Consider the following 13023-nt stretch of genomic DNA (forward strand, 5'->3'; position numbering starts at 1 on the left):
CTCTTGTATTGTATGTACCAAGTGTACGTCATCTATGCCATGCAACGTGTGTAATACTTGGACAGAGCAAATGTGGGCTGATGTAGTCCAGAAGGCAGGGGGGACGTTGGGGACCCCCCTCCACCTAAAGTTCGTCGTTTGCAACCGTCAGCCACAGTAACATCAGCGGCAATGGAGGAAAATAATGTTGACAGGGTACAACAGTCCAACTTTGAACAGATGCGTCGTTTGGTCCAGGAAATGGCGATGCAGCTATTGACATCAGGCCAGATATTACCCTTATTTCCCTCGCTCGCTTCCAGTTTTTTCTGACTCTTTGGGGGAATGTTCCCCCAATTTTAGGCTGCCCAGTGGGCGTAAGTCCCCCCGCATGTCCGAGCTTGGCCTTCAGGCCTGTAAGTCAGGACGCATGGGGTTTTTACCGGATCCATCGGATCCATTTCTTTATACAACCTCTACGTCACCGGCCGTCCAGCTGTCCCAGCATGGGGACCCTATTGCTAAAACGGTCCTACCAAACATGACTTACAGGGATTTTAGTGATAAATCCGTCCGTCAAGCTGTACCGCCGGCAACATGCCAATACTATGGCGGAGATTTTAGAAATCTGTCGTCCAGCCAGGCCATTGGAGCAACCGGTACCGGTGATAGCAGGACCGTCGCCAACATTCAGACTGACCACAAGCCAGACAAAACAGCCGTCAGGGCCGTCCGTCCATATGTTCACGGCTTATCCACAAGGGAGAGTTAGTGACAGTGTTAAGGATGACGGAATCGCGTCATCTATGCCACCTGGTATGCTCTATCCAGAAATGCAAGCTATTACAGAACACGACTCGGCACACAGTGAGGGTGACGAAACTCCTGCAAATCATCCATACACAGATCCAGCCATGGAACTGACTGAGTTTGGCTTCAAGGCGGCAGTGGAAGAAATTTATAGGGTGTTGGCAACTTCAGAATGCCCTCCACCTCCTACTGCCACTCAAGACTACAAAGTTAAGGCGTCTGTAGATCTTGACAGGGAGGAAGAGACGCCGTCCTTCCGGCTCCTTCCCCAGTCGGCAAAAATTAAGGAGATCATTGATCGTCTATCAGGACGAAAAGGTGATCCCGGGAATGCTAAGGCGTTCTTTTCAGAAAGCCAAGTACCAGCGACGTTCTTGTGTCGCTGGTACAAAACTCATTCAGATGCCTTCAGTACGGATCTTCCGGCCCTGGACAAAAATATGGCAGCAGTTCACATGTCTGCTCCACTGTTTTACAAAGTGGACAAAAATGTGTTCCATGCCACGTCAAAGCTAGTCCGGAATCGCTACGTCTTCAATGTTAGACTTGGCTTCATTAGCCTTTTTCCGACTCGCAGAAAAATCCGACAATGACCACGCTTGGGAAGCGACGGCCCGGATTGCTAGAGTTATTAACAGGGCAGCTCACCATTCCATGGCTAATGCGTTGACTGCTTCTGCCAACTTAGACCTGATACGACGTGATGCATGTCTGCGGTCCACGTCGCTCAAGCCCCATCATACTCTGGCTTTATGGATCACTCCATTTGGGTCGCCTTTACTCTTTGGAGGAAAAATTGAAGAAGTTCGGAAGCAGGCAGCTCAGGAACTGCCCCTCCAACTCACTGCCCAACCCTCGCAGGCATTTAAAAAAAATCAGCCCCTACCACATCGGAGGCATGATTGGCGGACCAGGGACAAGGGATCCTTACAATCAAATGTGCAGTATAGATCCCAACCCAATGCAAGGAGACAACAGTCTAATCAGGCTAGGAGGCAACCATACAGAGGCGGTAAGAAACAAAGTTTCTCCATCTTCAAGCCTCCTAACTCTAAAAATTGACATACACTCTCCACCACCCATGGACGGCCTACCTGTGGGCGGCCGCCTCCTGCAATTTCAGGACCACTGGACCACCTTTTTTCCTCAGTACGATTGGGTGATCCAGGTCATTTCAGAGGGACTTCAGATTTCATTTATCCAACCCCCTCCCCTGTCCTCCTCTCCCCTCTTCACGGACGTACCGTCCGATTGGGAGAAGGATACCTTTCTACAACAGGAGATACGGTTGCTCATAGAAAAACGAGCGGTGGAGATTGTGGAAAAAAAAAAACGCAATCGCCTTGGTTTTATTCCAGGCTGTTTCTTATCCACAAGGCAAAAGGCAAGTTGAGGCCGATCATCAACCTGAGTCGCCTCAACCAATACATTTAACCACCGAAATTCAAGATGGAAACGGCGAGATCAATCCATCTTTCCATCCGGCGGGACGAGTATGCTGTCAGTCTAGATATGACCGACGCATATTTTTACGTCCCTATTCACCCCGCGTCACGGAAATTTCTCCGATTCGCTTACCGCGATGCGTTTTATCAGTTCCAGGTCCTACCCTTTGGCCTCAACATCAGCCCTTGGGCTTTTACCAAGGTTATGGATTGTGTCGTCACCCTGTTCCGCTCGACTTCATCTACAGGGATGGCAGTGTACTTGGATGACATCCTCCAGAAACATATGGTAAGTTCTATTCTGCTCAAAGGCAGAAACGATCTTTTAGCACTTTTAGATCATCTAGGCTTTCTCGTGAACTGGAAAAGTCTGATCTCCGTCCATCCCAGCGTTTTGTCCATCTGGGTATGGAGTTTCTCACCGATCTGAATCTGCTACGACTTCCTCACGCTCGCGTAATCCGGATCATCACATTCGTTGAGTCCGTTTCCAACAGGACATGGATTTCAGCAAGAGAATTCTTGCAACTCCTCGGATTATTCAATGCGGCAGCGGACTTGATCCCGCTTGGCCGTCTTTTTATGCGTCCCTTACAAATGACGTTACTGGCACAATGGCGCCCCTTTTCAAGTCCCCTTAATCAAACAATAATGATCACGCCCGAGATACGATAGTTCCTGCGTCAGTGGCACAACCCCGGTTGGCTGTCCATGGGGATTCCTCTGAAGTTGCCCCAAGCGGAGATAACGGTATGTACCGACACCAGTACCTACGGTTGGGGTGCCCACCTGTTGCCAGACTTCGCTACAGTCAGCGGCACGTGGGAGCCAGGGGAGAGGCCTCTCCACATTAACCTTTTAGAAATGAGGGCTGTCATCAATGCCTTTCAATTCTGGAAGGATCAGCTCTCAGGAAAAACTCTCCTCGTTATGTCAGACAACTCTATGGTGGTGACTTACCTCCTGAAACAAGGGGGCACCAAATCACCAGACCTGTGCATTCTGATCTGGCAGTTTCTACGTTGGTACGACAACCTCCACATCAACGTACAAGTCAGACACATTCCCGGCAGACTCAATGTTTTGGCCGACACTCTATCAAGGAAAGGTCAAGTCATTCACACAGAATGGTCACTCCGTCAATCAGTCTTTCTTCGGATTTGCACACTTTGGGGGCGTCCGATGATCGATCTTTTTGCGACAAGGTGGAATCGCAAGTTGCCCACCTTTGTCTCTCCGGTTCCAGACCCAGAGGCTTGGGCCGTGGATGCTCTGTCAATCAGCTGGGAGAGGTTGGGGGCATTCGCCTACCTTCCCATGGTTTTGGTACCGAAAATAATCCAGAGGTTAAGGGGTCAGAACTGTCGGATGATTCTGATTGCCCCTCTCAGATGGAACAAGTCCTGGTCCACCGATCTACTCGATCTAGCGATAGATCTACCCGGGAAGATTCCAACCAGCCCAAATCTTCTCAAACAACCGCGGTCACAGGTGTTCCACTCCTGCCCGGACTGTCTTCTTCTTCACGCTTGCCTCTTGTCCGGGCAGCCTTGCGAGACAAACAATTTAAACCTTTGATTGTGGAGAGAACCTCAAGAGCAAGAAGGCCCTCCACTCTGAAGGCTTATGAGGGAAAGTGGCATGTTTTCAGGGACTGGTGCCATATCAATAACATCGTCCCTTTGAGTGTCTCAATCCCTCAACTGGCTGACTTTTTTCTCTATCTTTTCGAGGAGAAACAGTTGGCCCCAATTGCTATCAAAGGCTACCACTCCATGATATCAGACACATTCTGCCATCATGGTAGATGTGATATTGGGCGTAACATAGATCTATCAGATCTTTTAGCCAATTTTGATTTCAATCGACCAAAATCCCTCACCCTGTTTCCAAAATGGAATCTGTCCTGGGTTTTAACATGGCTCAATTCAGACAAATTTGAACCTTTAGCCCACACTTCGTTAAAGCTATTATCATACAAAACATGTTTCTTGATAGCCTTAGCTTCGGCATGCAGGGTGAGCGAGTTACATGCCCTTTCCAGTGACCCAAACTTTCTTCAGTTCAGATCAGATGGTTCGGTGGTCCTCCTGACGTAACCAGGCTTTGTAGCCAAAAATACGTTACCATCCATTGGCAATCAAAGAATCATCATTTGCTCGCTCTCTTCCATAGATAAGTCAAGAGCAGCAGCCATGCAAGATCCTGTTCGTGCACTCAAGCACTATTTAAAACACACAGAGGCGTGTCGGGACATACGTAAGCGCCTCTTTCTTCCGGTCAAAGCTGGTAAACGGGATATCACCCCACAAGCCCTTGCGTCATGGCTGAAGTGGGTTATATGCGCAGCGTACTCTGAGGTCTCAGAAGATCAGAGTCACCTCATGAAGATTATGGCTCATGAGATTAGAGCAAACTCGGCGAGCCTGGCATTCGAACGCAATGTTTCGATCCGAGATATAATAGAAGCTGTTGGCTGGCATGCAGAGTCAACCTTCTCCAGTTTTTATCTCAGAGATTTGGCTTCGCAGAGGCAAACCTTGAATCTGGTAGGTCCGGTGTCGGCAGCCCAGATGACCACCAGACCCATTTAAAACAATCAGCACAGCCTATCAGCTTCGCTGGATTCGCCAGTGAAATTTCGTAGGTAAGAAGATTTCAATAACTATCTTCTTAACCGTATATCAGGGTCACATATCACGGGACCCTAGGCTGTGTTGCTGATGAAATTAGGAGAACGGGTTATCGTTCAAATGGGGAATCCAGCCATCATTCCCTAGGAGGTACCCGGTTTGGAGGTAGGATGCTCAGCATTCCCTCCTCCTATTACTTATTCTCCTAACATTAATGTGATCGGGGAACGTATTTGAAGGAGAAAGCAAATTTTTAGTAAATTGTGTTTCTCCGAGAATTCTTACCCAATCACATTACTTAAAAACCCTCCCAACCACCCTGCTATGCGAGCATCCTCGTATAATATATATCGCTCAGCTTAAAAAACTAGTGACACCTGGCGGTGGCAAGGGGAGGTAAGGGGCAAGAGTTATTGCCCTTTGGTCTATATGAGATAGACAGAAAAGACGAATTTTCGTCTTTTAGTAGGGCTGGATTCGAGAGGTAGCAGGCTTATATCCCTAACGTTAATGTGATCGGGTAAGTATTCTCGGAGAAACACAATTTACTAAAACTTTGCTTTCTCTGCCTATTTTATCAGTAGTGTAGCTAGAACATTGTAGGCTTCAGTATCAACACTTTCTATTTTCATAAATAGTCTCTTCAATGTCAGCATGATGTCTTTCACAGGGTTTCAGCTATGGTGTAAGCTTAATCATCCCATTGTAGTTAAAGCTTTCAGGTTGCACCTTAAACAACAAGTAACATGCACATAGCAAATTCATCTTCTGTAAGGTACTGGCCATTTAATTTTTGGGGGTGGGTGGGGCTGTGATTTTCTTTTGAGCTGAAATATTTTCTTTTATCTAGAGATAATTAATATTTTTTTCAAAAATCATGGATTCAATATGGCGTTATGTGGCTATAAATCTGAGAATTATATCTTTTCCAGATGGAAATTAAGCAGAAAAATGTCAGTCCCCTGTCTCTTAACATTGAAGTGTTGGTCACAAATATATAGTGTTATACAGTGGTACATATTGTGGTACATTCAGAAATGCTGCAGTATGATAATGATAATAATAATAATAATAATATGAGGACTTTGTATAGCGCCTAATCTTTAGAAGCTCTAAGTGCTTTACAACATTAGACATACCGTATACCGTGGTACAAAATGTGTGGCTCCCAGCTCTAACACAAACACACAATAAAGTTGTTGAGATTGTTTATTATTAGACATAACCTTGAAATATATTATTTGACTGTGCCTAATTTGGTTAGTATTCATTCACAGAATAGTAGTATTTTGAAGGAAAAGACCAGTGACTATTCAGCAACAGAAATATTTATGTAGAGAATACGCTTGGGTGGAAATGAAGATATTTAAAGCTAGGCAAGCAGCATCCGAGTTAACACTTTGGTGTAATGTACTTCATCAATCATCATTCTCAAACCTTCAAATGCTAGGCAAGCATCAGCTGAGTTAACACTTTGGTAGGATGTACTTCATCAATCATCATTCTCAAACCTTCAAATGCTATGCAAGCAGCATCCGAGTTAACACTTTGGTAGGATATACTTCATCAATCATCATTCTCAAACCTTCAAATGCTAGGCAAGCATCATCTGAGTTAACACGTTGGTAGGATATACTTCATCAATCATCATTCTCAAACCTTCAAATGCTAGGCAAGCATCATCTGAGTTAACACTTTGGTAGGATATACTTCATCAATCATCATTCTCAAACCTTCAAATGCTATGCAAGCAGCATCCGTGTTAACACTTTGGTAGGATATACTTCATCAATCATCATTCTCAAACCTTCAAATGCTAGGCAAGCATCATCTGAGTTAACACTTTGGTAGGATGTACTTCATCAATCATCATTCTCAAACCTTCAAATGCTATGCAAGCAGCATCCGAGTTAACACTTTGGTAGGATGTACTTCATCAATCATCATTCTCAAACCTTCAAATGCTAGGCAAGCATCATCTGAGTTTACACTTTGGTAGGATATACTTCATCAATCATCATTCTCAAACCTTCAAATGCTATGCAAGCAGCATCCGAGTTAACACTTTGGTAGGATGTACTTCGTCAATCATCATTCTCAAACCTTCAAATGCTATGCAAGCAGCATCCGAGTTAACACTTTGGCAGGATGTACTTCGTCAATCATCATTCTCAAACCTTCAAATGCTATGCAAGCAGCATCCGAGTTAACACTTTGGTAGGATTTACTTCATCAATCATCATTCTCAAACCTTCAAATGCTAGGCAAGCATCATCTGAGTTAACACTTTGGTAGGATGTACTTCATCAATCATCATTCTCAAACCTTCAAATGCTAGGCAAGCATCATCCGAGTTAACACTTTGGTAGGATGTACTTCATCAATCATCATTCTCAAGCCTTCAAATGCTAGGCAAGCATCATCTGAGTCAACACTTTGGTAGGATGTACTTCATCAATCATCATTCTCAAACCTTCAAATGCTAGGCAAGCATCATCTGAGTTAACACTTTGGTAGGATGTACTTCATCACTCATCATTCTCAAACCTTCAAATGCTAGGCAAGCATCATCTGAGTTAACACTTTGGTAGGATGTACTTCATCAATCATCATTCTCAAACCTTCAAATGCTAGACAAGCATCATCTGAGTTAACACTTTGGCAGGATGTACTTCATCAATCATCATTCTCAAACCTTCAAATGCTAGGCAAGCATCATCTGAGTTAACACTTTGGTAGGATGTACTTCATCAATCATCATTCTCAAACCTTCAAATGCTAGGCAAGCAGCATCCCAGTTAACACTTTGGTAAGATGTACTTCATCAATCATCATTCTCAAACCTTCAAATGCTAGGCAAGCAGCATCCCAGTTAACACTTTGGTAAGATGTACTTCATCAATCATCATTCTCGAACCTTCAGATGTATGAATTTCTGTCTTAGATTTTGTTGTTCTTATGTTTTAGGTGAATATGGAGAATGTGGTGGAGGATATAAATGAGAAGCACATGGCTCCCTGGGCAGATGCTTGTGTTAGAGATAATATCAGGAACACACCTCTTAATCCGTTTTTAGACCAGGTAAAATACCATTGATATTTTGGTCATATGTTACCTGTGTGTGACACTGCATTCTGTGAGACACTGGTTTCATTCCATAGTCAATAAAATTCTTTTTATATTTTCCTTGTTTCTGACAGTATTTGTTAAAATATGTATTCCACTTGAGGAGAATACAGCACCTATATCCAGCAATTGGACAAAGATGAAAAGATTTGCCATCTTCATCTATATAATTGTTTAAGTATGATAATAGTTTCTATGGGAAGAAACTCCACATGCAGCACTGTGGTACATCTTCCCTCCAAACCATTGGGCAGGTTGTTGAACTCACTGATTCAGTTTCTAAGAAGACGGGGGGTTTTATAAGAAAGATTTTACAGTTTTTTTTTACTTTTCTATTTGGTCACAGACCTTTATCTGAGCTGGCTGTTTATGTGCCCTTTCCATTTCATTTTTTGCACAGTAGCACTATTTCCAGTTGCTTAAATCATTGTAATCAGATCTCAGAGAGAGATAAGTCACTTCTTGAATTGGTGGCAGAAATGGAATTATTGGCCAGCAGCAAAAGTTCCTCTGGAAAATGAATGTTTTCCTTAATGTAAATATCCTGAGAATGAAGCCATAATAAATAATGTTCATTCATGACAGAATCTGCTTTATAGAAAAGTTTGCCTTTCATTATATCAAACAATTCTGCGGTAGATAACTACATCTGAAAACAACAGGGAAACCTGATCCCTGGATCTTATCACAGTCATTGTTGTTAATGGTTTAAATGTTTTGCTGTTTTGCTTTGAAAATTTCTTCAGTAAGGAATCATATCTCTTAACTGAATAAAGTTTTGTTTATGGGAGACTGATCTTTATCCTTCACACGATCATTCATATCATTATTATGTCCATGGATGGCTTACGAGGTTGGATGCTCTTGCATTTCTCCAAACCAAAATGCAGTTGGGTATTGTTTTTGACCAAGAAAGGAAATTGTTATTGCAAATTATGTTTCTCCAAGAATTCAGCCCCATCACATTTTAGATAAGGCCTCCCATGTCTCCCCTCAAATACAAGCATCCTCATTGAACGGATAAAAAAAATCTATGAACTGATGAATCTCCTTGCTGCAGCTGTGGTGTCAGAGAACATAACTATAAAGGTATTATGGAGGATTTCTTGAAGTACACACTACTGATATTATTATTATTATTATTATTATTATTGTCTCTGTAGTATGAGGACAGGGAAGAAAATTTGTTTCACATTTCTGAGGCCCGGATTGAAGCAGTAGCAGAAGTAAATATTCTTTGTGTACACATGACTATTGAAAGAATGGATAAATGTCCACAGAGAAACAATCTATAGACAAATAAAATTAACACTGCTCCCATAATCATCATTATTAGCTGTTAATGCTACATTGCTCATTCATTGTTTCTCACAGGTTGTATTTTTCTTGTCTGAAATCTGTGTACAGTATCCTCTCAGACTTAGTAAGTAACTTTTTTAAATGGAATCAAACAGGTAGAGAGTAATGAAAAAGTAATTGTTAGTATTTCATGCAAAAATTAGTTATTTTTTTATATTTGTATATTTCATGCAAATATTATTTATTTTTTATATTTGTAAAGTTTTGTGGGAATATTGTGATTTTGTGACTATATTCCCATTGCTGCCATGGCAGTTGGACCTTTAACATTAGGTTTCTATTTTTTGGCAGGAACTGCTGTATAATAAACACCTGTACCTGAATGGCAGCAAGCTGAAGGAGACGGGCTTTGTCCTCGAGAAACCCAAGATCCAAACCTCATATCTAAAAGAGGTGAGATTTATATGTAGATGATTGTTTGACACACTTTTTCATGCTCATATTACCTGGAAAAGTGAGACACAGCATTGGCTTTCTGCTGGACCATATTTTTAAGACTGATGTGAATCTGTAGAGGTGGGCATATATTATTACCCAGGTAAATTTTGTTGAACTAAATAATTTTTGAAGGACTTCTTGAATTGAAACCAAATTTGGTTTGAAGCATTATATTTAGAAGATGTACTATATATACTTGATTAGAAGTCTGGTAGAGCAGACCACTTCAGTGGCCTAAGTGGTTAGAGTGTCTGCCTATGATGTGAACCACAGCCAAGTCATTCTAAAGACTTATAAAAATGGTACTAACAGCTGCCTTGCTTGGCACTCAGCCTTATGAGGTTAGTATTAGGACTGGTTGACTTGGTGTCAGGGTAATGTGACTGGGTTGGACATAGTGCTACATGTCTGGGACATGATGTCCCATTGCTAGACATCACTATAAACTGCCACACTGCAGACATCATTGCAATATGACTAATATTGTTAAAGCTGCATTTTAAAACAGAAAAACACAAATACCAAGTGATCCAACAGTCCTAGATCTACCATCACAAAATGTGCTGGCAGATATGAGATCGTAGAACAGACAACATAGACCCTGATTTGTATGAACTTTATGCAGAGGTCAGAAAGTACATGACGCAGAATGAAACACCAATACAATTCATGAATAGATTTGAGGAACGATTATTTTCAGGCATGGTTAGAGCATCTGCCCTGGATGTGGGAGGTCGTGGGTTCTAACCCTGTCTGAGTCATACAAAAGACTTCTACAAATGGTACTCACAGCATTCTTGCTAGGTGCTTAGCATTGGGAGGTTGGTGTTAAGGACTGGTTGGTCTGGTATCAGGATAATGTGACTGGGTGGGACATCATGCTACATGTCTGCCCCAGTGCTAGACATCACTTTAAACTGCCACATTGTAGCGATATGACTGGAAAATTGTTAAAGCTACATTAAAAATCTAAATCACACACACACACACACATTATTTTCAGGCAGCCACTTAAAATCCATGGAGAGAACCCTTTTCACATAATAATCCAGGATTAGTATCTTTAAATGGGCAGTATTTTATTCCTCACAACCCTTAGCATTATTTTTGTGAAGGAAACCATTTAATTGATGACATATTGTGTGGTTGTCTCTGTAAATTTTTATTTGACTGAAACAAAGCCATTTAAAAATTTGCTGACAGACATTCTAAAATAAATATCTTTAAATTTATTGCAGTTATATTTGTATGTATGATAAATTCAATGCTGCCTTTTGCATTTTATGAAATTTCACTTTATTTTTAATAAAGCACGATTCAGAAGCCACAATTTTCTCCTTTCAACACTCTCAGCAAGAGAAAATATGTAATTGGCACTTGCATTTTCCCCATTCCAACACATTTAAAATCTTTGTGTGTTTACCATTGCCAGAGGCACAATGCTAATGGTTTGGAATTTTCCAAGGTCAAGGTCACTGGAGTTGCAAATGTAATATTGTGTTCTCGTGATATATTTTCTTGAACTAATTTTGATCATACTTTATATATCAATTATATTTGGAAACGGGCAGCTGCCTATTAATACAGAGGTTTAAAGGTGAAAGGTCAAAGTCATTTTATATATATATATATATATATATATATATATATATATATATATATATATGTCCTCACTCTATGTATTTGGCAAAATCCTGGCTATATGGTGCTAAGTAAATATGTTGTCAACATAAAGGTTAAAAATTGCTAAAATATTCAGGAATACAAACCCTTCTAAACATAAGTTAACCGGCAGAATTACAGGAGAAAGGTAAAATATTTTTAATTCTTTAAATGATTTATATAAAAAAGAACATGATAAAAATGCATTAAAAAAATTCTTTAAAACATAAACTCAAAATTTATTATACAAACTGCATTCTTGTAGTCCAAGAATTGTTCTGGTGTTATACTAAGTTCACATTGATATAGTACTTAGTCTCACAGGAAGAAAACTGATATGCTTATAAAGAGTGTATTCCACTACCAGTGGTGAAGGACACACACTGGGAAAGATTGGATATATGATCCCAAGGGCAGGTCACACTGTGTCCACCTGCCTTCAGATTTGGGGAACACAAAACATTTCAGAAGGACAGAAAAAAAAAACAGCTATGTAATTGCACTAATTGGGATGCTGTTATCAACTTTAACAGTTTTGGCTTTTTAACATTGTTGTGTGCACTGTAACATCCAATTTTCTTGGAAACTTGCATTATTGAAATAAAAGTTTATGATAATCTGACCATGGAATTTTCTGTTCCAGATCAGGTGCTCTTTTAACTTTAGATTACTTGCCTTATTATAATAAATAGCTATGTTTTCTGAATTCTTTGTTTTTCCAAATTAACAAACCATTAATTAAATGATAAATTGTGTATTTGCATAAATTGAATCTCTTTCATCATTGTTTCAACACTAAAAGAAATTAAATCTCTTTTGCTGTAAGGGTGACCTCAAAAATATATTACGCTAATGACCGTCAAACACTTTAGATTGCAACATGAACCAGAATGTTTTCAAAAGCATGCAATGTCTAATGTGATTGGGTAATGTAATCAAAGTAGTAAGCCAGTTTTTAAAGTAAATTATGTTTCTTTAAGAATACTTACCAAATCACTTCACTTAAAAACCCTCCCAAGCACCCCACCATACAAGCATCCACATCCCGCCATACAAGCATCGTCATTAATGACTGAACCTGGTGTTATCAAGTGGATGTAATGGGCAAGAGTTACTGCCCTTTGTCTATCTAAAATAGGTTAAGACAATTTTTGTCTTGCAGTAGGCTGGATTCACAATGTAGCAAGCAAATATTCCTAATGTAATGTGATTGGGTAAGTATTTTAGGATAAACATAATTTACTTTTAAAATTTGTATTTGTCACATCAACAGATGCATCTCCCTATTGAATCTTGAGCCCAGATGTCAGTGGTCAAAGTCAATAGAGTTAAAATCAACATTTTGTTTTCTGTAGTATGATTCCATTTTTCTGCCTCAGTTTTTACCAACTTCAACAAGAGGAAGAGCAGCTTCCAGGTGAGTCTTCATTAAAGTGATCAAAGACTGCTCTGGTGGCCTATCGGTTAGAGTGTTCGCCTCAGATGTGAGAGGTCATGGGTTCAAGGCCAAGTCATACCATAGACTTACAAAATGGTACTAATAGCTGCCTCGCTTGGTGGACAGCATTAAG

General features: G+C 40.8%; 1 protein-coding gene across 1 annotated transcript in view; it reads left to right on the top strand.

The window, feature by feature from the left end:
* The window catches only part of LOC149793930 (uncharacterized), a 72249-nt gene that overhangs the window by 45167 nt on the left and 14059 nt on the right, over positions 1–13023 (top strand). The window contains exons 11-12 of the mRNA XM_089967866.1: positions 7835–7948; positions 9644–9745. Coding sequence (XP_089823992.1) covers positions 7835–7948; positions 9644–9745 — 216 coding nt within the window. The remainder of the gene's footprint in view (positions 1–7834; positions 7949–9643; positions 9746–13023) is intronic.

Source organism: Sinohyriopsis cumingii, chromosome 8 (assembly GCF_028554795.1).
Source record: "Sinohyriopsis cumingii isolate HCF-2022 chromosome 8, ASM2855479v2, whole genome shotgun sequence".
NCBI classification, from domain to species: Eukaryota; Metazoa; Mollusca; class Bivalvia; order Unionida; family Unionidae; genus Sinohyriopsis; species Sinohyriopsis cumingii.